Raw genomic sequence first — 27,167 nt, 5'->3', positions numbered from 1 at the left:
AATACCTAAAATACTATTTTTAAAAAAGAACAGAGTTGGAAGACTTAAATCTCAGGCTATCAAGACTTCTTTTAGTAGGGCTGTGTGGTACAGGCAGCAGAGACAGATAGGCCAGCAGAACAGAATCTAGTTCAGAAATAAACCCACACACATAGAGACACTTGATTTATGACCAGGTGGCACTGTAATTCAGCTGGGGAGGGATGGTCTTCTTGATAAACAGTGCTGAGTAATTGGATATCCATATGGGGAAGAAAATTAATCTTGACCTTTACCACACACCATATACAAAAAAATCCGTTCCAGCAAGGACATGGAGAAATTGGAACTCTCATACACTGCTGGTCAGAATATAAAATGCTGAAGCCATTGTTGGGAAACTTTGGCAGTTTCTCAAAAAGTTGAACATAGAGTCACCATATGACCCAGCATTTTCACTCTTAGATATAAAACCATAAGAATAGAAAAAGTACGTTCACACAAAAACTTGTGCACAGATGTTTATGGCAGCATTATTCATAGTAGCCAAAAAGTAGAAACAACTCAGACGTGTGCCAGCTGATGAGTGGATGAACAAAATGTGGTATAATCTCACAAGGGAATATTATTCAGCCATAAATAGGAATAAAGTACTCACTCTTGCTGTAACACAGATAAACCTTGGAAACATGCTAAGTGAAAGAAGCCAGATACAAAAGGCCATGTACTGTATGATTCCTTCTACATGAAATATCCAGAATGGGCAAATCTAAAAGACAGAAAGTAGATTCATGGTTGGTGAGGGCTAGAGGTGGGGAGGAGAGAAAGGGGTGTGACTGCAAAGGGGTAAGGGGTTTTTTACCCCTTACCACCTGGGGTGATGAGATGTTCTGGAACTACACAGTGGTGATGGTTGCACAACCTTGTGAATATACTTAGCTAAAAACACTGAATTGTACTTTTAAAAGGCGAATATTACTATATACGAATTGTATCTCAGCTTTTAAAAAATCAATTCCAGGCGGATTAAAGCTCTAAAAGTGATAAGACAATAAAGCTTCTGGAAGATATAAGAAAATATCTTTATGACTTTGAGTTAGGCAAAGATTCCTTAACAAAACATTGAAAGTACTAATCGTCCAAGAAAAGATTATTTGGAATAATTAAAATTCAGAACTTATTTTCATCAAGAAACAAGCTACAGAGTAGCACATGATAGTTGCAATACATACAACTAACAAAGTACTCATTCTCAATATATTTTTAAAACCTCTGACATATCACTTATATGTGAAATCTAAAAAAACAAAAACAAAAATCATAGACTTGGAGAATAGAATGAGAGTTGCCAGGGGCTGGTGGAAGAGGGAATATTGGGAGATGTGGGTCTAAGGGTACGGACTTTCAGTTACAAGATGAATAAGTTCTGAGGACCTAATATACAGCATGGTGACTATAATTAATAATAGGTATTTTATGTACTTGACATGTGCCAAGAACAGGTTGTGAGCATTAGCACCACACACACACAAAAACGATTAATTGCCTTGATCTTGGTAATCACTCCACAGTATATATGCATACCAGGTCATCACATTGTACACTTTAAATATATGCAATTGTATTTGTCATTCTTCAATAAAATTGAAAAAAAAAAACACTAAAAAAAAAAACCTAATAAATCAATTAGAAAAAGATGATCAACCAATAGCAAAGTGGCAAAAGACTTAAATAGGCAGTTCAAAAAGAAGATACCTGGAAAGCCAATAAATGTATTATTAGTCATCCAGGGAAATGTAAATGAAAACCACAGTGATACCAGAATGGCCAGAACGTAAAAAGACTGACAATACCAAGTGTTGGTGAGAATGCGAAGCATCTGAAACTTTCATACATCGCTGGTAGGAATGGAGATTGGCACAGCCACATTGGAAAACTGTTAGGCCACCTCTACTAAAGTTAAACACGTATCTGTCTACCCCATGACCCAGCAATTCTACACTGGGCAGATTCCACCCCAAAGAAATGAGGGTGTATGCACCAAAGACATGTACAAGAACGCTCATAGCAGGGTAATGAGCAGTAAACTAATACAGAGGCCAGAAGAGTAGTTACCTTTGTCGGGAAGGCGGGGAGAGCACTGACTGGAAGAGAACATGAGGGAGCCTTCTGGAATACCACAGATGTCCTCTATCTTTAATTAGACAGTAGAATGTCTATGTATGTAAAAGTTTATGAGGCTATACACTTGGTTTTCCTATACTTTACTGTATGAAGCTTTCATCTAAATTTAAAAGGGGAAGAAAGGAGGGGCGCCTGGCTGGCTCAGTCAGTGGAGCATGCACCTCTTCATCTCAGGGTTATGAGTTCGAGCCCCATGTTGGGCATAGAGATTACTTAAAAGTAAAATCTTTCAAGAAAAAGAAAAAGGGCACTATATGTTAACTAACTTGGACGTAAATTTAAAAAAGAAAAGAAATGGCATGTCTCCTCACCTTGGTCCATTCCTTGGACCATTCCTACCTTGGTCCATTCGTTCCTTGTATCTTCAACTGTGCCACCTCATTGAAGAAGAACTTAGCAGTGTGCACGTGCTTCTATGCCTTCAAGGCGTGTGCCTTGATCTTCTCTTCTTAAGGTTTTCATCACTAGTGCCAGTCACGATGTCCCCCAAGAGTTGTAGGAGTCTTCAGAAGTGAACCCTCCAAACTTTCTGCTGCTGGGTGATGACCTTTCACGGGCATGGGGTGCTGGCCAGCCTTACGCCCCAGGAGCACACCAACAAGAGCTATAGCACCCCAAAAATTTTCTCTGAGGCTCAAACAAATTTGGCTGATGGCCATCTCTTTCTCCAGTGCTTCATGCCTAAGAAGATGAACTGCTAGCTATTTTCGACGGGAAAAACCAGCAGATTTTCATGATAAATGGGGCCTTTCACCTGCACTTCCTACAGACAGCTGCAAAGTCTGTCAGACTAACTCTTGCCTTTTCTGACTTCATTGCTTTTTGTAAAACCTGAGACCAAGGTCTCCCATCTGTTCAGCTGTCTGGTGAGAACAGAATTTTATTGTGACTGGCCAGGGACTGAAAATGTCATCTCTCTCAAGATATGGGAGACCCAGAGAATTATGTCAAGTTCCTTCAAAACTCTTCCTGTCACTTAAGACTATACAATTATTTATGCATATAATATATCTCTGGGAAGTAGGAAGTGTAGAAAAAGTAGGAAGTATCCCCATGTGTTTTAAAACCTAATCGTGTTTTTCCCACCAACAAATAATGCTAAGACATGGCTTTGATTTTGACAAGCCTCTGAAAATTAGCTACATGGAAGATAAAGTTGAATCCTCACCAAGCGTCAAATAGCATTCCATAAAACAAAAACAAAACAGAGAAGGAGTGACAAAAAAAAGAAAATATTAATATTCCCAGTTAACAAAAGTACAGGAACTAGTGTCGGGAACACTGGTGTAACACGTAGCTCGGTCAGATCTTAACATGCTGTAGTTTGCTTTAGTTTTTCTTATAAAGGAAATCATACAGTTACTACCGAAGCCCGCTGTGGACTCTACCCTGCCATTCCCCTCCCTCCGTGCCCAAAGGTAACCATTATTCTGATCTTGATTTTTATCATTCCCGTGTGTGTTTTGGTATGTTGCGTGTGTATATATTCTCAAATGATACGTGATTTTGTTTTGCATTTTAAAACTTTATGCAAGTGGTACTAAATGTATCATTTCCCCACTTGCTATTTTTGGCTAACAGTGTTTTTTGAGATTTAACCACATTGATATATGTTGTTTGAGTTCATTCATTTCAACTTCAGTATCTTGTTCCATTGCACGAATATGCCACCATTTGTTTGTTCATTCTGCTGTTGATGGACATTTAGATTGTTTCCAGTCTTCTGCTTTTACTTTTTTTTTTTAATGTTTATTTATTTATTTTGAGAGAGAGGGCATATGTGTGTGAGCAAGCGGGGGAGAAGCAGAGAGAGAGAGAGAGAGAGAGAGAGAGAGAGAGAGAGAATCCCAAGCAGGCTCCATGCTGTCAGTGCAGAGCCCAGTGAGGGGCTTAATTTCATGAACCATGAGATCATGACCTGAGCTGATATCAAAAGTCAGACGCTTACCTAACTGAGCCACCCAAGGCACGCCCAGTCTTTTGCTTTTATAGACAGCAGATGCAGGGAACATTTTTCACGGGGGCAAGAATTTCTCTCAAGGATGTAAGTGTGAGGGCTGTGTTATGGGTTATGCACATGCACAAGCAGGAAATGTTACTAAATTCCCCTCAAAGTGCTTTAATTTATACTCTTACCACAAGTGTGAATTTCATTACGCTGTATCCATGCCAACACTTGATATTATCAGCCTTTTTACTTGTGCCTATCTCATGATTATGAAATGGTATACAATTGTGGTTTTAATTTGCATTTACTAGATTACTAATAAGGTTAACTATCATTTCACTTGCCTTGTAGGCACTTCAGTTTCTGCTTCTGTGAGTTGCCAGTTGAAATCTTTGCTCCACTGTTGGTGTTATTATTGCTTTGGGGTTGCTGATCTTTTTCATGTTGATTTATAGGAATCTTTATGTTTTCTGAATGGTATTCCTTTGCCCGTACCGCACATACGCTTTTCTAGTTTGTCTTTTTCCTTTGCTTATGTACCTTTGATATAGCCTCATTTTATTTTAAGCGATAGATTTTTTTTTTAATTTTTTTAACGTTTATTCATTTTTGAGAGACAGAGCAGGAACAGGGGAGGGGCAGAGAGAGAGGGAGACACAGAATCCGAAGCAGGCTCCAGGCTCTGAGCTGTTAGCACAGAGCCTGACACGGGGCTCAAACTCAGGAACTGCGGGATCATGACCTGAGCCGAAGTCAGACGCTTAACCAACTGAGCTACCCAGGTGCTCCTAATTTAGTTTTTAACGGGCAGAAATTATACCACATTTTTTTCTAGCTTTATTGAGATATAATTGGCATATAACATTGTGTAAGTATAAAGGATACACAGTGTGTTAGTTTGATACGTTAATATCTTCTAAAATGATTCCCGCCACAGCGTTAATTAACACCTCCATCCTGTCACATAATTACCATTTCTTTTTTGTGGTGAGAACATTTAAGATCTACTCTCTTACCAACATTTAACTGTGTCATCTTGGTTTTTTCCTGGGTAATGGGAATTGTATGTAACAAATGTTTTTCCTTTTATATTTCTGTTTATTTTCCAAATTCTCTCCATCAAGAATGGAGAAATCAGGAAAATGCTTGCTTTTGCTTTTGGTTTTTTTGAGAGAGACAGAGACAGAGCATGGGGCAGGGAGGGGCAGAGAGAGAGGGAGACACAGAATACGAAGCAGGCTCCAGGCTCTGAGCTGTCAGCACAGAGCCCCACGCAGGACTCGAATTTGTGAACCACAAGATCATGACCTGAGCCAAAGTCAGACACTTAACTGACTGAGCCACCCAGGCGCCCCAGGAAAATGGTATTCGTCAGCATAGGTATACTAAGTGCTGTGTTCCCATGAAGTGGCTAGTAATCTGCTTCATTCCCACAGCTGCTGCTGGACACCCATTCCTTGAAGATGGTCCTGCTTGATCTACCTTCCATTGGCTCACAGGTGGTGAGGAAAGCACCTGCCAGTTACACTAAAATTGTTGTGAAAGGCATGACCCGGGCAGAAATGATACTCAAGGTGGGTCTTGTGTCTTCCCCAGGGTTTCTATTAAAAGGGGCTGGTTATCTGGTGGTTTATTTGAAGGACTACTGGTTTTGAAAGTACAGATGAGGGCTGTCCCCATCAGCCCCAAAGGATTGTCCACATTCTTTGGCTAGCCAGATTTGGGCCTCATCAGAGATTGTTGAAAGTCAGTGGACAGTTACTCAGGGGATCAGTAATTCTTTGTGACAAATGAATTTTTCATTGTAATGGGATCCTCTTGTAGGATTTGGCCAAGATTGGAAATTAGGTGGGGCTGTCGCTGTGAATCAGTGTCTGAGTCAGGGATCTCTTTACTTCTCAGCAGGAATTTAGCCCAGCTATCAGTTGCTCACTTTCCCACATAAACCTCTTTAGCTTTCTATACCCTGCAACTTTCCAGGAACTCCAAGCAGATGTTGCAGTAACTGAATCTGATCAGCAAATAGGCTTTAACGGGGGCTTTAGGCCCGTTTAACAAACTATTATGTGTGGGGTGATGATATGGAGAATGTCTGAAGCCTTGAGCACCTGCATCTGATTTTCACCTGCACTTGTTGAGAAGAGAGGGGGGCCTGTTTGGGGGAGGGGAGAAGGCTGGAGAACAAATGGAACTATCATGAAATGTTCCTAAAAGTACAGGGCCTGCAAGCTCGTCAGGCCTGTCTCCCAAACAGAATGGCTCGAATGATGGCGGGAGTGAAGAGTAGCTAAGTCCCATCAGTGGGACCAGGTGAGGTTCCTACATAGACCTTGAGCCCAGGCCGGAGGAAACTGGAAGCGGCCTAATCGGCTTCTTCCCCCACCTGGCTCACTCACTGGAGAGGGGAGCGTGCAGTTGGGGAGCGATCTGCAGGGAGTGTCTGAGTGAATACTGCTTGTCACCCTCTGGTCCATTCTCAGGAGTTCCTGCATTCCAAAACCAAAGTGGAATGGATCTGAAGATTGTCATGCCCTCAGTTTCCTTCTGTTTGTAGATTAATTGACAGTTTAAGTGCATGTAGTTAAATGAAGTTCAGGTTTTAAGTCTTGAAAGGCAACTTTGGGATTTTTGTCCTTGAGAAAATCCATTTAGATCTATGGGTTTTGTGAGTCATTCCTCAGGGATAAAGATGCATTGGGACAGTAGGAGCAGGTATCATGAACCCCCATCTCAGAACAGGAGGCTCTCCGGCACAGCATTTCACAAATGGTCCCGATACTTAAAAACCACGTGGGAGGACCCCACCCCAGGTCTCTGAGTTCAGATCTTCAGGGGAGGCACCTAGAAATCTACACTTAAAAAGCAATCCAGGTGATATTTATGCTTTAGTCAATTTAAGAAACATTGCTGTAATTGAACGTTGAGATGAAATAGGCCGTCGGGACATTTCTGAGTTTAGGGTTGCTGCCGCTTAAGGAAATCTTGCAGAATCCATTTTGTGGTCAGCTTGCAAGTAAGGAAAAATGATCCCCTGCTTTCCAGTCATGAGTTTTCCTGCAGGCCCACTCTTGTCTCCCTGCCCTGCAGGTAGTGATGGCCCCTCACGAACCGCTGGTGGTGTTTGTTGACAACTATATCAAACTCCTTACGGACTGCAACACAGAAACCTTCCAGAAGATACTGGACATGAAGGTTAGCTCGCTGTGTTGTTTTGTCCACACTTGCACATCCTTCTCACATGCGGTGGTTCCTAACCAGGGGGTTGGATACGGGCTCCTGGGGAGCTTTCTCAGAGTGCATCTGCCTAGCCCCAGGCCACAAACCAGATTCTAAGACGTCTTCTGAGGAGAAGGACCCCGGACAAAATAACTTCCTGACTCTGCTGGTACCTCCGAGCCCCATGGAGAAGCAAAGGCTCAGCAGAGGTTGGGGGCGGAAGGAGTGAACTGTCCCTTCTCTCCGCCCCTTCTTTCTCTCCTTTCCTTTCACCCGTTTTTCTTCCCTCCGCTCTTCTCCCAGGCTACTACCCACGGCAGGCAACGCCCCCGAAGGAAGTGTTCATCTTCAGCCTAGAGCAATTATGCTGTTTGCACAGCCGTGGCTAACAGCACACGAGATACTGCACTCTCCCCTGGGGACTTACTGGGGCCAGATGTCATGATTACCCTCCTTTCTCTTTCAACTTCAGGGGCTGAAGAGAAGCGAGCAGAGCAGCATGCTGGAGCTCCTGCGCCAGAGGCTCCCCACCCCGCCTTCAGGGCCAGAAGGCTCCGGCTCGCTGTCACTACTGGCTCCGACACCAGAACAGGAATCCTCTCGCATCCGCAAACTAGAGAAACTGATTAAAAAGAGACTGTAGGAGCATGCATGGGGCACTGTTTTCCCTGGCTGGTGCCCCTCAGCACCCGGCTGCCTGGAAGCCCCCCACCAATCCTGCATTCCCCCTGACTCTCAGATCATCAATCCTGAAACCTCCTGGGACATTTGGGTTGTTCATGTGTCTTCTCCATGACCTGTCTTAATTCTTGTCCTAATCAAAAAGCCAAGCAAGGGCAGGGTGATAAAAAGGCTACAGAGTTGGTCTTTGATTCTATAGCAGAGGCAGCGGTGGGTGAAAGGGCCCTGCGGTTCACTTGTGTTCCTGAACTGCTCGTCACTGGCTTTACAGCCTCACCTCTGCTGTCACACCTTCTGGCACGTGGCCCTATCTGCCCCACCTGGCCAGACAACATGGGTAGAAGCCCTGGATCTCACCCCTTCCTCCATTTGCTGCTGTGGGAGCTTACCCCTGCAGCCAGACGCTAAGATTTGTGCTCCCTGTTCTGTGGGCTTGGGTCTGGGGCCTGAGCTAATGCAGTGACACATTACAGCTGTAGGACATTAGTCTTGCCTGATGAAGGCAGTGGAAGCAGGTGCATTCTTCCTTCTAGATCCATCTCCCGGTATGTATTGTCATGCCTAGGCCAGGTTATCTCCGTAATCTCCGGTCCCCTCTCTGTATGTGTCTCAGGAGAAAGTCCCTCTGTGTGTCTCACCCAGGAAGACTGTATGTGCTAGGCCTCAGAAGCAGGTGCCCTCTGTGCCCTGGGGCTCCTTGCCTGGGTATGGGGGTACACCCATATCTGCCTTGGAGAGAGGGTTCTGCTCGGCATACTCACCGCATGCTGTAAGCAGATTATTTTCTCCATTTCTTTATTCCCACTCTAGCCCTGACTTCTAGGGGGAGGGATTGCCTTCTGTGAAAAGAAACTAGGAAGTTTTCCTAGAAAACTTGTCCTAGGCTTTCTCCTCAGATGACGCTGTGGGACAGCACAGGAGGCCTGGGCCCTCTAATCTCCTTCCTGGCCATGTATTTTCAAATCCACATTACTTTCCAGAATGATCTGAAACAACAGAGGTGACGTGAGGTGCCAGAACAACATACCTTCGGAACAGAATGTTGACCTTAAACACCTGCTCAGAGCCTGCGCCAGCCCAGAACACAGCCTGACCCCCGGCCTGCCCGGCCTGTCCACTGGCTCTCAGCCAGCATGGCTTTGCAGAAGAGAGCTGCCCCCTAGAGCCGCTCAGTCCCCACATCATCCTGCAGCATGAGAACGGGCAGCATGTCAGGTAGCTGCCCTGACTTGCCTGGTTCAGTGGAAACGGAGCCTCAGTTAACCGGGACCACAGCCTCAGGGCAGCCGCCGTTCGTGTCTGCATTGTTCGGGAATTCTGAACAATGTGTTGGCCAGGTGGGGAGAGAGCGCTAAGGAGGAAGGAGGAGCTCTTTACAGAAAATGCACATAACAGGCCCTCAGGATAAAATTGGGATATCAACTAGCGCTCAAAAATGAGTTTTCAGGATAGAGGAAGTTTCCTGAAAATCCATAAAACATGTGACAGCCATAAAGGAGGAAACTTTAAGGTTTGAAAACCAGACCAAGAACTGATTATTTTTCCCTTTCTTGTTTTCCAATGCAACCAGTCTGTGCGGCGCCCCTTCCCCTCCATCAGCCTTGTCCCAGACTCAGCCCATCGGCTGCAGCTTTGATCCCAGGCCTCACTTCTTCACCGGCTTCCAGTCTCTTCTTGCTAGTCAGTATGACTCGTATGTGCTGAGCTTCTCAAACTGGACAACACCGAGAAGAAAGTAAGAGGTGTGACCTTTGGCTGAGCTCTCTTAGGGAAAGATTGCTAAATGAGAAAAGTGCAGAAAGGCCGGGGAGGGGACAGGGCGAGCGCAGGCCGCACACTGCCCGGACTTCACTTTGCCGGGACAGCCGTCCTGCTGCCCCGGTGACGCCCCACAGCGCGCACTGAGGGAGGTTAACATTCTCTTCCTGCCCTTGAAAGAAGGGCTGATGGGCCCATCTCCAAACAGCACAGGCACTTCAGCCATCTGTCATCAACCTGGGGAGCTGGGAGAGCCAGTGGACTCTTGCACCTGGTTCTTGTCACTCTCGGTGTTTATAGACCCGCACTTCTCTCTCTGGTTCATTCTGAGGAGTTGTTTTCTGGACGTCTCCGTAACGCATTGAGATGTCAAGCCGCTGTTTCCCCCCTGTTGGTGGTCACGGCCAGGGAAGTTGCTTTCTTGATTTATTACATTGTCAGTAATCTCCAAGGAGCCCACAGATGTCAGTAGGAGTTATGCTAAATGTCTCGTTGATAGAGTCTGAATTCCGCGTATGCATCTTCTAAAGACTGCATGTTTCTCAACTGGGGGTACGCATCAGAATCACCTGGGGCCCATTTTACAAATACAGTTGCCTGGAGATTCTGAATCAGGAAGTCTGGAGTGGGGTCTGGGCATGTGGGTGATTGGAACATTTACCCCCCTTGTTAGAAACTATTGCAATAGAGCGACATTTGCTTTATCAAAGTGTTCCCGTAGCACGTTTTCGTGAAGATTTATTTTTCCCAACTCTCTAACAAGTGTAATTACTGTACCGTTGAGCTGGTACCAACATGGGAAAGACTCTTTGCTAACATCCAGGGGCTTTAATTTGAAGCTTGTGTTGATGACAGGGACCATGCCAGAATTGTGCTGTCCCCATACAGACTAAGAAGATTCTTTCCGTTTTGACAACCTGGCCCCAAAGAGAAATTTGATATATGATTGTCACTTCAAAATAACATATATAAAGGAGATAAAAACAGTAACAAAGAACTCTGTTATTAAGCTAAATTAGATATTGTGCCCATTCCTCCCCCCCCCCCGCTTTCTCTAACTCCTAAAAAAACAAAAACAAACAAAAAAAAAAACTTGAAGCCACTTTATGTGGTTAAAATACATATTGGTAATTTGTAATTGATGAAGATCTACTTTTATGGACAGACTTCCTGACGGCTGGCTTAGGGGTGGCCAGGCCGGAGAAACTTCTGTCTGAATCATAACCATGTGATAGGAACCACAATGGGTGGACAGAGTGTTTGGACCTCCAAGTTCGGTTCTGGAAGTGAAACTGTCGCCACTCCTCCCTCTCTTAAAGAACCAAGAACTAGTACCTAGGACTTTGCCCCCAGAAAAAGGTGCCTCCTTTCTCAAGCCGAGGATGGCTCTTGGGTGCAGATCAAACGGGACTGAGAGCAGACTTCGAGGGAGCAGGATGACATTTACGGACCGGACAGGGCGAGCAAGCACGTCTGCGGCTGCTGCCTGATGTGGGGGTGCTCCACCAGCCCATCCTGAATTGCTGTTGGACAAGGAAACCTAGCTCCCTGTTTACGGAATGCTAGGGGAAATGCCAAAAGGTCACAGCTGGAAATGTAATTCCTCTCCCTAGGAAGAGAAATCTCCAGAATAACTAGCTGGCTGACGGTGAGAGCAAGTGTTTCACACTTCTCTACTCCAAGTCAGATTTCTAAAAATAAAATCATTAGAACTGCATCGGGCCATTTAAACAATAGCCTTGGAAACACGGACACATGAAAAGTTGGCATCCATTTTATATCGTAAATCTCAATTTCCAGTCTGATCCTAGTATTTATCAAAATAGATAGCCTCCCAGACCCTCAAAGTTCTATACTTGTGGGAGATATCAATTTCCTTAAAATAAAGGGACTGCTTTTTTGTGTAAATATCTTTCATTTCCCCCATCTGGAAGTGATTTCGCGGTGCATATTGGAGCATAAAGTACTACAGTTAATTAAAGCATTACTGGATGTCATTTGCTAGGGTGTATTTCCTTACTGATGACAGAAAACAGAACGGACAATAGGAAAGAATCAGGAAGCCTGTGAACCTCGGGCCCTCCGCAGCGTCTCCCCTTCTCCCCGATGAAGATGTGCCCCTTCCCTGACGGCCGAAGGAAGCAGTGCCTGAAAACAGACTCGTTCATCAGCGCGGTCCTGGCACGTCCAGTCTGCTGGACACCTCTAAATACGCGTAGAGCATGCTGCGTCCGATCTGGAACCCTTCTTGTGCTCTGAATTTCTGTCCTGTTGACTTTCCCTTCTCCACCTTACTGTTCCGGTCATAGCCTGCTTTTCCATGTGACTGCAGATGAGTTCTGTCCTGTACACAGTAAGTTAATCCTGTTTCCGTAATAAGTGGGTGGGCATTTTGCAGTGAACTTTTTGGGAAGTCTGGCGTTTCCTTCAGCGGTGGAAAATCTGTTGCAGCACTTCCATTAGGCTGGCTTCAAGAGCCTTACCTAGTTTCCATTCTTTATTTCCACCCCCTCCCCACTTCACTGGGGTACCCAGAGATCAATCTGATGAGAAAAGAGACTTTTCCTTAGAACCCTCCAGAAGAGCAGTGCGAGGTGGCTCACCTGCCCTATTCTCGTCCTTGTCACCAACATAACCAGCCACTGGAGAGCAGCAGGGTAGGAAGAATGTGTCCATCTGAAACAAAAGCAGCCTGAGACTGGAAATTTCTACAGAAGGACCTGGTCTCCAGGTCCGGTTACGGCACTTTGACTTGATGTTGGACGAGTCCTTAGTCCTCCGAACCTTAGTTTTCAGGATCTGTAAAAGGGGGTTATAATGAATAGGATTGTGTAGGTCACGGGAGACCAGGTTGCGTGCACACGCTCTGTCAGCCATCAGGCAGCGTGAAAAACGAAGTAAGTGTCCATTATCGCTCGCCAGGCCTGAACCACCAGTGCCCGGCCTGGCTGGATGGTGGGTGGCCATAGGGCTTGTTCTGTCCCTGGACTGACTTGAACAAAATGGCCAGGTGACAACATAACCATGCTGCTGTGTGCAGGCTGCCTCGGGGGTGAGCAGCGGAATAGCTAGTCTTTGCCTTTTTAAAAAAAAAATTGTAATGTCTATTTATTTTTGAGAGACAGAGACAGAGCGTGAGCAGGGGAGGGGCAGAGAGAGAAGGAGACACGGAATTCAAAACGGGCTCCTAGGCTCCGCACTGTTAGTGCAGAGTGAGCCCGAAGCGGGGCTCAAACTCACGAACCGCAAGATCGTGACCTGAGCCAAAGTCAGACACTCGACCGACTGAGCCACCCAGGCGCCCCAAGTCTTTGCCTTTTCAGGTCATGCTAGTGATATCCAACTTATTCAAGCGTTTTAAGACTCTCCGAACCCTCTATTCCCCTTGTCCTAACAGCTGCTGTTTCCACAGTATTTAGGGATAACCCTACAGACAGAAAAGAGCTTCCTCCCTCCTGGTGGTGTTGGCTGGGCTGCCTGTTGTGGAAAATGTGGCACGTTTCCTCTGAAGGCAAATTAGAAAGGTTGCCAAAGGCTCCCTTCCAAACAAATTCTTTAAATACGGTGTCTGGTGTCCATAGACCAGACTTCAACTGGCCATTCATGGCAGGGACAGAATTCCTGCCTGCCCTCCTTTTTTTTTTTTTTTTTTTTTTTTCCCCCTTTCCTACAATACCCAAAAAACTACGGAAGAATATCTTGGGACAGGCAGAGGTTCACTAGCTATTTGCATTACTTTACAGTTGCCTTTCAAAGAAGTTTAGACCTTTCCCAAGGCCAGCTGAATCCCTATAATCTGGGTTTTCAATCCGCTTTGGGGATATTGATACAGAGAATGCTAAGTGATAGAGGGATATTAAAGTTAAACAGGGTTCAGCGCTTTGTCCCCTAGGGATGTTTATCACTTAATCTCAGGGCTCTGGTAGCTTCTGCTCAGTAAGCAAATGGAATTTGTACAATTGCCGTGCCTCCTCCCATTTGGGGTCATTTTTCAAAAGTGAGAAATTAAGAACAGCTTCTCCACAAACTTTCCTTTGCTTCTGAGGCCAAGGAAATTATTTGCAAAGCGGGCAGCCACTTTCAGGAGAGCCAGGTGAAGTGATGGAGAGAAACTCTATCTTCTTGTGCATGTTTGCTCTGTGCTGATGGAAAAGAAAGGCGGTTCTCGGGGAGAAGGGAAGCAGACCAGCTGCTGGAGAGACTGCGTGCCCCAGAATTATTCCCAAACTAAAGCACTGTGGCTGGGCTGCCTGGAGCAGACCCTGAAGAGCATTAGCAGGCAGACGGAAAAATAGCCAATGTTGTAGAAAGAAAAACATGAATTCACACACAGAGACACCCCACGACCTCGTGCCCAATGCCTGTTGCCTTCCTGGCACGGCTCTTAAAGTTTTCATGCCGTTGGCACTACAGGTGGCTGGCTATGCTGTCACAGGAGGGCGCCCACTGTAGGTGAGGTCCCAGCTGGGTTCGTCCGGGCCCTTGGCTGCAGCCCCAGCTACCCATACTGTCGGGCAGGCAGATCATCTCTTTGATCGTGAGGGGGACCAAGGGGTCTGCACTCTTCCGTGCTCTCTGTATCTGGACGGGAACCAGCTGCTGAGTATTTACTGCATCCTGAATACGAGGTGCTACCTCGTGGGATCAAAATCGCTGCTAAGCAGGTGTGGCCAGCTCCATTCTGTCGACGTGGACCTGGAGGCCTGGAAGGCAGATGCCACTGCCACGGCCAGCAGGTGGTGGTGCCAGAGTCTGACTCCTGTCTCGGTCCACCCATGCTCTTTGTGCCACACCTGTGGCTTTCAAATTCATGAGACACCATTTTACGTGGGACTCTCACTCTACAGAACTATTTTATTAATACGTGTTACAAGTTCAAGTAACTTTCAAAGCAAATCAGAGAGAGAGCATTGAAACCACTGCAGTAAATAGCATTTTAAATCTCAGGTGATGGATGACACTTTATCAATCCCAGCATCCAACTTATTTCTGTGCTTGGCTTTGGTTGCACAGAATACAGAAAGCTTGATTTAATCCAGCTTAGAATTTGCAGCTAACACAGTTCTGTTTTAACAGCCCTCCTTGCAATCCCCGACACCCTTCAGTTACACAGACGTGACAAGGACTCTTGATCCTGAGGTCTACGGGTACGTGAGCAGCCCTAACGGCACAGATTAACACACAAAGGGTCTGTATCATCGTACGTTTGCACCCGAGACACATTTGAGGATGCATGTTGTACTGTTACAGTTTTGAATATTTAGGTATTTTTTAATATGTTTATTTATTTTTGAGAGAAAGAGAGAGCAGGTGAGCAGAGGAGAGGCAGAGAGAGAGAGGGAGAGAGGGAGAATCCCAAGCAGGCTCCGCACTGTCAGCTCAGAGCCCGACGCAGGGCTCGATCTCACAAACCATGAGCTGAAATCAAGAGTCAAGACACTTAATTTCACTGAGCCACCCAGTTGCCCCAAATGTTTAGTTTTTAGAATAGGTTTTAAATATGCACTCTTCGGGGGGCGCCTGGGTGGCTCAGTCAGTTGAGCGTCTGACTTCGGCTCAGGTCATGATCTCACAGCTCTGTGAGTTCAAGCCCCACATCGGGCTCTGTGCTGACAGCTCGGAGCCTGGAGCCTGTTTCAGATTCTTTGTCTCCCTCTCTCTCTGCCCCTAACCCACTCACATTCTGTCTCTGTCTCTCTCAAAAATAAACAAACATTAAAAAAACAAATTTTTTTTTAAATGCACTCTCAGGCAGAAGTTAATATTGAACCTTTGTGGAGCTCCTTTGCCCACCAGAACATCTCTGAAGAACTCCAGATTCGCCCAGAAATCAGTTTGGAAGCTGTTACCCTCATTAATAGCTGCCACGCATGACTTTTCTGACCTCAGGGTGGAGTGGGGTGGGCTGGGGGGCAGCGTCACCTTTGTACAGGAGAGAGCACCGTTTCATTTGAAATTCACTACCCAGTCAGCAACACACCTGACCCATCACCCACATCCCACGTGGAGACCCCTGGAGGCCCTGCCACCTTTAGGAAGAACATCAGGGGCCCCTGGGTGGCTCAGTCCGTTGGGCGTCCAACTTCGGCTCAGGTCATGATCTCAGTTCATGAGTTCGAGCCCTACATCGGGCTCTGTGCTGACAGCTCGGAGCCTGGAGCCTGCTTCAGATTCTGTGTCTCCCTCTCTCTCTGCCCTTCCCTGGCTCACACTCTATCTCTCTCTCCTTCAAAAATAAACAAAGGAAGGGAGGGAGGCAGGGAGGGTGGAAGGAAGGACATCAGAAGGCAAGGAGCCCCCCGTGCAAGGCAGCTGTGCTCTAAGAACAAAACCGTGCCAACTGGAAGGGGCGGCGGAGGCTTGGGCACCATTTGAGGGGAAGCCCATCCTTCTTCCAAATCTCCCACGAGCCCCACGGGTTACACCTGTGTATTGGTGCTTCCCCAACCCCCTGGGACTTGAAACCTAGAAATGGTAACATTTGTGCTTCTGTCACCTCATGCTTGGACAAATGGGGTGCTAAGGCCAGAGGTGATGGGCGCAGGGACTGTGGCTGCTTCAGGGTGCCCCCACACACAGCCTCATTGCTGAGGGGATTGGTATGGTCATTTGCTGTGCATTAGTTATAGCGGTGGCTTGGCTCTGGGGTCGGGAAGCTCCAAATCGGAGCGTCAGCATTAGGTAGCATGTTTACTTGTTTTTGGAACGTCGGTCAAAATCCCTTCTTTTGCAGATGGGAAATTGAGGCTCTGAGCATTTCAAACACTTGCTTTCTCCCCATTATGATCCCACCACCCTCCCAGCCCCCATGCTACTGCTGTTGTTTTTGTTATCATTTCAGATGAGAGGGACAGCCTCTGTCTGCATCCCCCACACGCGTTTCCTCTTAGAAGGTATCCAATCAGCTACTTTCCAGAAATGTTTCTTGGAGGTCGCTGATGATCTTGCTAAACTTTCATTCTCTGTGCACTCTCCATTTATTTGATGAGTCCTCCCCACCCCTCCCCGGGAATTCTCCCGAAACCCCCGTGATGCCTTGCTTTCTTGTTCCAGTCCCTCTTGGTCTCCTTCACTGGCTCTTCTTGACCTGAGTGAGCCTTGACTGTGGTCAGGCCCCAAGGTCTTCACTCCGGATTCCTTCAGGCAATGTATTCATCACAGGTGCAAACACCTGCTGTGCCTTCAGAGGTTTCTCAGATTTTTAGCTGGTGTCCTTCCCTTCAGCCTACCTTCACGTCCCATCATTAGCTCCTGTGTAACCCCCAGGTAGGCTCAGCCGCCTTCCTGGAACCCCCCATGTCTCTGTGGCACCACCTCCCTTCCCTGGCTCCTGCATCACCAAGCCTTAGACTCAGTCGCACTTGACAACTCTCACTGTCAACCAATACGGTTACTTGATCCTTGATCTCTGAATTATTAATCAAGAGAAAATGCAACTTGCCCCAACAAGTCAAGACTGTGGGCCCCCGGAAGGCCTGGGAGGTGGGGTTTCAGCATGGGGAAGCCCCTCTCCGTGGTCTCCCGACTGGGCCCAGGGACTTCCTCTTCGTTCCGAGGCTTTCTCAGAAGGAGCTGGTGTGAACCCCACTCCAGCCAGTCTCCTGTCTCCTAACTGGCAACACTGATGGTTCTGAGTGTTTCCTGGGCTGCTGCTTCCATTTTCCTTACCTTATAAAATGTTGCAACAGTAATACTCCTCTTTAAAGCATCATATCGGTATTGCTGTTAATAAGTTAAAACAGTGTGGCAAGATACAGGGGAGGCAGGGTTGGGTGGCTCAATCAGTTGAGCATCCAACTTCGGCTCCAGTCATGATCTCACGGTTCGAGGCCCGCGTCGGGCTCTGTGCTGACAGCTCAGAGCCTGGCGCCTGTTTCAGATTCTGTGTCTCCCCCTCTCTCTCTCTGCCTCTCCCCTGCTTGCTCTCTGTCTCTCTCAAAAATAAACATAAAAAAATTGAAAACAACAACAATGTGGCAAGATATCAAAAGTCCTGCTCTCCTTCTAGACTTTGTCTCTATACTGTGGGGGGTGGGGGGAAGAGGGGCTTTTGCCAAAAAAAAAAAGTCAATAGTAAGCAGCTTAACAACATAATTTAAGACATCTTGTTCTTCAGCATATAGAGATCTATTGATTTAAGTGACTGCCTGGTATTTTATAGTTCAGATATATCATTGTTGATTTAGCTAGTTTCCCATCAATCTATAAACAGGTGGTTTGTATTCTTTGGCTGTTAGAAACACCTCATCAGTGAAACTCTGTGTAAGTATCTTTGCTTACTTGTTCTCGTCTTTTTGTAGGATACTCTTCTAAAATTGTCCTGTTCCCCTTTAAAGGATGTGCACATTTAGAAGGTTGCTAGCTCTTTACCAAAACATCCTCCACAGAGATGGTTTTGTTGCACACTGTCCTCGATGGTGTGTGTGTGTGCCCACTTCTCCACATCACTTGCCCTGGATATTTTTTCCTGCTCCTTGATCTAGAGGATGTGGTTGCAGCTGTGCCCAAGGAGACCCAGGAAGCAGAAGTTCCCCTTTGGGTTTTGTTGCAGAAAACCAAATGTGACCCAACTGGTGCCGTATCATGTTGCAAGAAAGCTTTCTTATTAAGCAAATGACCTGTGGCTTCCTTCACGGTCAGGGCTGCTGGAGGATGTGCTTTGTTGGGTCCCTCATGACAGCAATGACTATCCTTTGTGCATGAGAGAGGTGATAGTTTGATGTTAAATTGGGCATCCTTCCTATTCCTCTGTACCTCTCCACTTTCCCCACCACTCTGGGAGCAGGCAGGGTGTCCTGTGGGCATTGCCCTCAGGTGCGAATGGGGGAAAGGATAGAGATGGAATAGCTTAAATTCCTAGCTTCAGACCTATATAGACTTTCGTGATTTTGTAGTAGAGAGGAAAGTCTTGAGTGGTCTTTAAAGCCGTGGCTGGCAACGCAAGAGTGTTGGGATAGCATTTTGTTTTGTTTTTGTTTCTTATTTTGTAAAGTATTTTTTTAAGTTTATTTATTTATTTTAAGAGAGAAAGTGCAAGTCAGGGAGGGACAGAGAGAGAGAGAATGAGAGAGTCCCAAGTAGGCTCCACATTGTCAGTGTAGAGCCCGATGCAGAGCTCGAACCCACGAATGTGAGATAATGACCTAAGCCGGAGTCAGACACCTAACCGACTGAGCCACCCAGGTGCCCCTTGTTTCTTATTCTGAACATGTACCTTTAATTTTTTTTAAAGTAATCTCTGTGCCCAATGTGGGGCTCGAACTTGCTACCCTGAGATCAAGAGTTGCATGCTCTACCAACTGAGCCAGCCAGGTAGGTGCCCCTACCGTTAAATTTTAAGAGCCAGGGCGCCTGGGTGGCTTAGCTGGTTAAGCATCTGACTCTTGATTTTGACTTAGGTCAAGATCTCACAGTTCATGGGACCAAGCCCTGGGTCAGGCTCTGTGCTGACAGCTTGGAGCCTGCCTGGCATTTTCTCTCTCTTCCTCTCTCTCTGCCCCTCCCCTGCTCACACTCGCCCTCTTGCACTCTCTCTCTCTCTCTCTCTCTCTCTCTCTCTCTCTCTCTTTCTCTAAATAAATAAACATTAAAAAAATAAATTTTAAGAGCCAAAATTCTGGAGAACTTTGCTTACAATCCACGCCATCATCACAGGACAGTGGATTTTGACATAAGTATCTTTTTCCATTTTAAAGGAGGATTTTGACGGTCAGGAAAGGAAAAACTAGAGGGAATATGACTAGGCAGAGAGGCTAAAGGTCACTGAAAAGAAATCCAGAACCTCACCACTCTGGGCTGAGCCCTCTGGGGGTGGAAAAGACCCCCCATAAGTTTGAGGGAAGTCCTGATCCAGAAGCCATTACCCGGCTTCCAGTGATCAACCTAGGAGACCACAGACCCCATAGAGAAGCCCTGCGTTCAACAAGGCACCCGAAGGAAGAGAAACTGTGTGTGAGGGTATTATGTAGACAGGCCTGACAGAGGTGCACCTCACAGAGTCCCTCACACTCCCATCATGGGGAGGTGACGGCTCCCAAGCCCCCTGAGTTCCCAGAAGTAGTGAAAGGGCCAGCTCATTGGAAGATACCTTAGGCTAGGGCAACTGTGATGCAGAACAGGTGGCTTATGGATATCGAAAGCAGAAGGTAGCATTCCAGGGCCCAGCAAAACAAGCTATACTTTAGTGGAGGCCAGAGAGAGAGGAAGATGACCGTGGACCAGGCACTCATCCCAGCCACCCCATCCTTGCTGCCGTGGTGTTCTATAAGCCCCTCCAGATGCCACCCAGGCAAAAGAGAAAGACAAGAATATTAATTACCCAAAGCCACTAGTCATTTCCAGAAGATAAGAAACTACACTGAGTTAGCAAGACAGTTTTCCATTGAGAGAAAATCGGGGCATAGGAGCTAAACTGAGTCCAGTTAAAAAAATTAAAAGAGTATTAACCTTTCGTCTGCCAGTGTATATAGTCACAAAACAATCCCCATTACAAGTGAAGAAGAAAACTAACAGCTTGTGGCCGCGTACTTGACATGGCATTTCCAGCCGAGAGCATGTCTAGACTAAGCCAGCCACCCTAACCTTTGCTTCCCTTGATCACCTTTGCAGGATGCATGTCCAGGAGTGGAACTAATTGACTCCAGTAGGGATTGAACTTGGAACCCTGGCCAGGTCTGCAGCGCTCAGTGCTCTCTACCCAGTGAGGTTAAGGCAGAAGAGAAAGATGACCGCCAAAGCTCTGCGACGAGGTCTCAAGATCTAGTCCAAGACTGTTAGGCAAACTCAAGGAAACGTGATTGGATTCCAACATGCCCTTTATCCCCAGTTTAGGCAGTTTATCCTGGGTGTGGCCACCAGAAAGCTCCCCAGGTTGACCACGAAGCAGGTAGCATTTGGTAGAGAGGATGCTTTAGGGGCTACTTCTCGGTAATCAACAAAGACCATCAGAGCTCCCAGCCTTCACCTGTTGTTCCTTCTGCCTTCTCCCCGCCCCTTCCTTGCCCGCCTGTTTCATACTTGGTGTGCTAAGATCAGCACGCATGCTACTTCCTCCGGAAATCTTTGCCCAAGCTTCGCCTCCCTTCCTCCCCAGGCCGGGTGGAGCCCCCTCTGTGCTCCCACACTCTGCCTCTCACAGAATAAGCCCTTGGTAGGTGCTGGTTGAATGAATGGGCCTTGTGGGAGAGCAGGCTTACTCAAATGAATCCCAAGTGGATTTTGGTAAGAGCTACCAGCCTTGGGAGTAGAAGTGAAATGCATTCTGGTGGAACAAGGCCAGGAGATTGCTGGTAAATAGTATTTCAATGAGGAGCCCAGAACCCAGATTTTTTTTAATGTTTTATTTATTTTTGAGACAGAGACAGAACATGAGCAGGGGAGGGGCAGAGAGAGAGAGGGAGACACAGAATCCGAAGCAGGCTCCAGGCTCCGAGCTCTCAGCACAGAGCCCGACATGGGGCTCGAACCCACAAACCGTGAGATCATGACCTGAGCTGAAGTCGGACGCCCAACCGACTGAGCCACCCAGGCACCTCTGAACCCAGATTTTTTACTGTCCTTGTGGGATGGAAGGCCCAGCCGAGCTTGTGTTAACTGCTCTTTTGACTACAAGTGTATAGCAGGACAGGCAGGCATTGTGTCCTTTGCAGAAGGCCTGTCTTGGGATGTGGAAGGTGATGGCATCTGGCATTCTAGAAACTCCTGCTTCCAATACCACCCACTAACACCAGAAGGCCCTTTCTCTGATCCTTTACCTGGTGGCTCTGGCCTGAAAAGCCTGCCAGGCAGACAGACAGCCTTGATGTAAAGGAAGGCAGCTGATCTCCCTGGGATATCAGAGTCCAGTTTTCAGTCTTCAAAAACAGGACGTGGAGATGGGATTTGGGTGATATTTGATGGTTGTCTGGTGGAGCAGAGGTCCCCAGCTGAGGCTAGAGTTGAGTATCTTCATCATCCCCAGGTCCAGACAACCTCTTTCCGTGCAGGACCCCGGAGCCTCGAAGAGAAGGGGCCAGAAGGACAGGCCTGACTCATGGGAGGGAGATTTGGAATTCAAAGGGGGGTTTGGTTTTGTTTGTCTGTTTTACTATTTGCCTCTTGGCCTAGCCCTTCAGGGTTCAAGTTTGAGTCCTAGGGCAGGAAGCAGGCATAAAGAAAGCCACACTGCTCCAGGACCGCACTACAAATATAGCCTCCCCCCACCGCCCGTGTTGGCAGCAGCGGCCCTCAGGGCTCCGGGTAGCGCCTGGTAAGGGGCAGCGGCATGGCTGATGGTGGTCTCCGCAAGGGCAGCCTGCTGGGGGGCCGTGGTGGGACACTGTCACATGACTTAGCAGAACCAGAAGCAGGGGCGGTAGGGGCAGGAAAAGGGAAATTAATAGCAGGCATCCCATGTGTATGACCAGATTTATTTATGAGCACATGAGAGACACCTTCAGAAGTTTCCAGAAATGCTTGTCCGTGCTTAGGGTCATCCTGCAAAAGTGCAAGGTCAAATTCCAGTTACCCCCCAGTGATACGGCCTGGGAAAACGGGAGACAACACTTTCTTCACGACCTCTCTTCCCTCATCAAGTCCTTCCCCCACCCCTGGCTAATTTTCAGTAAAGACTCAAAACTGAAAAACATTTCTTCAAAGGCACGTAAATGTCTTCAGCAAGTATCAAGAGATTCCAGTTGTACATAGCTGCAAACCACAGCCGCCTCCTGCCTGCGTGTATCCTGCTTTGAATTTGGGGGAGGAGAGGAAAGCACTTAGGGGCCCTGGCTCCCAGGAAGGACACCATGGGTCAGACCATCACTATGGAGCCAACTGGCCGCCTCCACGGGCTCCCACTCACCATCTCTTCCCACACAGCCCGGGCAGGCCGGCGTCCCCGGGTGGTCCTGAAACACCATGGCGTCTCGAGGCTGCCTTTGGAGCGTGGCAGCGCGGACCGGCCATCTGTTGCCCAGGGACAGTGACAGCACACCCTTCTATCATGCCTTTCAGCCAAGGAGCCAAGGGGCTTAACTTCAATTGCTCAACTAAGGGCTCTTTTTCTGGGCTGCAAGTCCTGTCCAGTGTGAATACGCAGAACGGAGCCAGGAGTGCAAGTGTATTGACGCAGGTCCAAGGAGGTCATGTGCCCCAGCTCTCTGCAAAATCCCATCTGGGTTTTATTTTGCAGAGGCCACGGCCCTTTTCTGTGTAACTAGGGAGCATTTGGGAGCACAGCTCTCAGCTTACAAATCAGGAGCCCTCAAGGACGGAGTCGTATTTGGGGTCACAGGGCTCTCCCCCCAGGGGACACCAGCCTGACTCCATCCCAAGCTGCATGCAGTTTCTAGGTTAGTGTCGCCAGCTGTGCTGGACCAGGTGTCTTCCCACCTGACCAGGTGGTCTCCCAGTTGAAAGGTCACAAAAGGAGCTGAGCCGGGGGGTGGGGGTGGGGGGGCGCCTGGGTGGCTCAGGCGGTTAAGCATCCAATTCAGCTCAGGTCATGATCTCACAGTCCGTTAGTTTGAGCCCATGTCTGGCTCTGTGCTGACAGCTCAGCCTGGATTCTGCTTCAGATTCTGTGTGTGTGTGTCTCTCTCTGCCCGTCTCCTGCTCTAGCTCTGTCTCTGTCTCTGTCTCTGTCTCTCTCTCTCAAGAATAAACATTTAAAAAGACATTTAAAAAAAAAAAAAAAAAACAGAAGAGGAACTGACCTGTTCCCTCAGGCCCACTTCAACCTGAAATTGCTAAGCCAGAACTTGGGTGTCCCTTGGCTCTATGTGGCTCACATCACCTTTGTGAGTGTCAGGGCTCAGGGTTATAAACCATCCTCACCAGTGCCTGTGCACACACTCCTGTGAGTATATCTTTTTATTCAGTTCCTTTTTTTTTTTTTTATTGAATATGGCAGGTCCCTTTCAATGTTCTTTGAAAACTCTAATCTTAATCCCAAAATACTTATGGAAATAAAGTTTAATTTAAAAAAAAGCATTTTGGTTGATACAGGTGCATGTGAAGGAAAGGGGGGACCTGATTCAACACTAAGGCAAATCCGCGGCTCTGTGAATTCCAGAACTCCAGGGCCCAATGCGCTGGGACTGCAAGGTGGCACGGGGCACGGGGCACAGGCCAGCATGCTGGAGCCGTCGCTGTTTTTAATCCTCTGGCTGGCCGGGTTTACCGAAGACAGGCTGTTCCAAAACAATAAACAGCAGCAGTTGTGGGGGTCCTGCCCTGTTCTTGTCTGATTCAACTCCATTCAGCCATCAGCTTAATTTAGTGCAGAAAAAGGGAGAATGCAGGACTGGCATCATTGTTCCTCAGACCCTGCTGAGAAAGGCCCCAGGCCAGAAGCCAAGTCCTCTGAGGACACCGGTCTCTGTGAACCAGGCAGGGGGACAATGGCCCTGGCACGCTCTGAAAAGACAGCTTTGAGAAGAGTCCACTCTTAAGCAGGCTCCATGGTCTTGTTTTGTTTCGTGTAGCTACCCCCCTGATTTCTAGGTGTGCCCCTGCTATGCCTCAGAAGAAGGCCTCAAAGCTGGACCGGGAGGGGGCAAAGGTGGAATCCATCATCCCTCCCAAGGTTTGGTTAGAGATTTTTTAAAGAAACATCCCGTGGAAAGCAATCTGGAATAAGATGTAGGACAATGATGAGCCCAGGGAAGTGGGGATCTTCCAAAGGACCACAGTACATTTACAGCATGAACTCATTGCTCAGGGCTGAGGAAATACAACTGATTTCCAGTCTGAGCTACATGGCTCCCTTTGAGTTACAAAGGAAGTCCCCCTGCTCTCCCACCCAGAAGGACACGTGGTCAGGTTGAAGTTGGATAATTTCTGTTGTAAGAAAACCTCTGCTCATCTCCATCAGGAATGCCATGAGTCGATGGAGATGCCTGTGCAGGCAGGATGTTCCCCACCCTCTCCTTGGTCCCCATGTGGCTTCCAGTCAGCTCGGACTTACCTTGAAGCTCTTCAAGGACAGTCTAGCAAGAGTGTACAAACCTTGGGTCCTTCCTCTTTGTCTTTTGATTGGCTGGGAGCCAATGGAGGGTCAGAGTTTGGTGCAGCTTATTGGGAGAGGGTGCACCTGTTTCACAGGAGTCTGTCTGGGACCCTGGTCTCCAACTCTACTTCTCCATCAGTGTCCAGACCCGGAGCTGGATACCTCTTCAAGCCCCTCCAGTTTCTTGTGTGTGTCGATGCTGGGTTCCTCTGTGGGGAAGGAGGCCGTGGTGGGCCAACAGCTTAGGCTTTGGGAACTCCTTGGTAGTTGTCCTGGGTGAGGGCCAAGGATATCCTCTGGATTCAGAAAGCCCTGACTGAGCTCTGCTTGAAGAGTTCCTGATATCCACTGTAGATTTGAGGACCTGTTCTTGGGGATCAGACAAAACTTTGGCAGGATGGAGGTCAGTGTGTGGATGCTTCTTGGGTCCACTTTGATGGCCAAGAGGATATGTGAAATCCTGGGCCAGCTGCTTGATGACCCTGGAGCCAAGGAGGAAGGGGTGCCTCAAAGGCATCACTCTGATCTGCCTGGCTCCCACAAAGCCAGGAGGTTCGGATCCCCTGGCTCACTTTGGCAGCTTTGATGTCTCTGTGGATCTTCTGTCAGAATGTGGATAATCCAAATGCTTCAGAATTTCCCTCAGAGGGTGGCAGTGCTGGGCTCCCGGGTTTTAGCAGGTGCAGGTGGAGACCCCTCCCAAGCTCCCCACAACAGACCACACTTTGATGGAGAGAGCTGGGGCACTGGCCTAACATGCCAACGTTCCACAGTCTCACACTCCACCTCTTCCTGGCCGATGACCTTGAAGGCCATCACCTCCTTGGAGCAACTGCCATCTTCCTGGACACCTTTCCTAACCTGACCAGGATTAGGGAAGAGTTCTTAGGATCTACCTGGGAATGCTGGGGGGTGAGTTCCCTCCAGGGCGCTGAGTCCTCCTACTGCCAACACCCCATGCTTGCCACAACCCCAAGAGGCACTGCCAACCCTTTTGGGATGCCCCACTTGAGGCAGGGCAGTCTGGGGTGTGCACATGGTGGGATCAACATAGCCACATACTTGGCCCATCTCGCAAGGCCCATTGCTAACAGTCCATCGTTGAGCTAACACTGTGCTCCGTTGACTTTGTAATCTATTCCCACAGGCCCTAAATGAAAGAATGACTTCCCAGTACAGAGGCACCTGCCAGGTTTCTTTTCCAGTGACGAAACCTTGGGGACCATCCAAGACAAGGTGCCTTGTACCAGCTATGTGACTTGGACCGAGTCAAGCCCCTTTTCTGTTACCTGAACATGATGAGGTAAGGAGGGTAGGAGGGCTAAAGTTTGCCAGCAGACCTCTAACATCTACTCACTTTAGATTCTGACTTTAACAGGTCCCAGGCAGGACAAGTATCCTTTGTTTTTGCCAGGATGCGGACTGGCTGCCATCGTGGAGCATGCACAGAGCTCGCCTCTCCTCCGGCCAGGACACACCTCCCCCCAGAGCTGGCACCTGCCAGCTAGGTCTAGGCACACCTCCTGCTTGAGGCCCTGAGCTAAACACCCATCAGAAACTCCCAGGGTAGGGGGGCTGGTGGGGGTGAGAGCTTCCAATACGTAACTGATAAATCACGGAGGTCTCTGAGCAAAAGCACTAGATTTGAGAATAGCTACAGCTGACAGCTATTGAAACGAGTTCCCACTCAGGGCCTCTCTGTCAAGCCAAAGGAGGGAGCAATCCCCCAATCTGGTTTTTAGAAAGGAACTGCCATGAATGAGAAGCTGTGGCCCCCACCGGAGAGCCCCAGCCCCCCGGACAGCCCGTGGGCAGCCTGCTGAGCTTGTCCAAGTCCTTCAAGGTTCCGGTTCGCGCCCACTGCAGAATTTCCCTGTCTGGTGTGGTCACAGCCTGTTCAGCAGAGCAGCCAGGCCAGGGGGTGGGGTTTCCCCACCCCCCGAATCTCCTGAGGATACTCGGAGTAGGTCCTCTTTCCCTCCGGGGCAGAAATGAGAGCCAGAGACACACTGAGAGCCCGCCCTGCTGAGCCAAGAGGCGGCTGGAGCCATACGAAGAGCATTAACTATTAATAATTTCCAGTTGTTTGCTCGCTGGGTTCGGCCGGCTCCCCAGGCCTCTCTACAGGCCGGGGCTCAACTCTGGCTCCCCCGACCGCCAGGACTAGCGCCCGCCGGGCTCTGCGGGGCCAAGGCCAGGGAACAAGGCGCCATCGGGAGCCTGGGGCGAGCAGGCTCCAGCACCTGTAGCGGGGCGCGGGGCCGGTCGGGGCCGGGGCGCCTTTCCTCCCGCTGCGAGGCCCGCCCGGCGCTGCCGGCACGCCCGGATCGGCAGCTGCGGGCGGGCCGGGCTGCGGTGCGGAGCGCCGCGCGGGCGACGCAAGGCGGGAGCGCAGCGGCCCCTGGCGCCGAGGCT

The 27,167-nt window shown here is 48.3% G+C and overlaps 1 protein-coding gene across 2 annotated transcripts in view; it reads left to right on the top strand.

The window, feature by feature from the left end:
• VPS53 (VPS53 subunit of GARP complex) overlaps nt 1-26,202 on the top strand; it is a 156,883-nt gene extending 130,681 nt beyond the window's left edge. The window contains exons 20-23 of one of the 2 annotated variants that reach the window (XR_007146837.1): nt 5,548-5,685; nt 7,199-7,303; nt 7,800-12,119; nt 25,900-26,202. Coding sequence is in view for 1 of the 2 variants with exons in the window: in XM_047832644.1 (XP_047688600.1) it covers nt 5,548-5,685; nt 7,199-7,303; nt 7,800-7,970 (414 nt within the window). In the remaining variant the exon portion in view is untranslated. Of the gene's footprint in view, nt 1-5,547; nt 5,686-7,198; nt 7,304-7,799; nt 12,808-25,899 lie in introns of those variants that run through there. The other variant, XM_047832644.1, reaches the window with a different exon arrangement.
• Nucleotides 26,203-27,167: the final 965 nt, after the last annotated feature.

The sequence above is a fragment of the Prionailurus viverrinus genome, chromosome E1 (assembly GCF_022837055.1).
Source record: "Prionailurus viverrinus isolate Anna chromosome E1, UM_Priviv_1.0, whole genome shotgun sequence".
NCBI lineage: Eukaryota > Metazoa > Chordata > Mammalia > Carnivora > Felidae > Prionailurus > Prionailurus viverrinus.
This window is presented reverse-complemented; position numbering and strand designations above follow the sequence as displayed.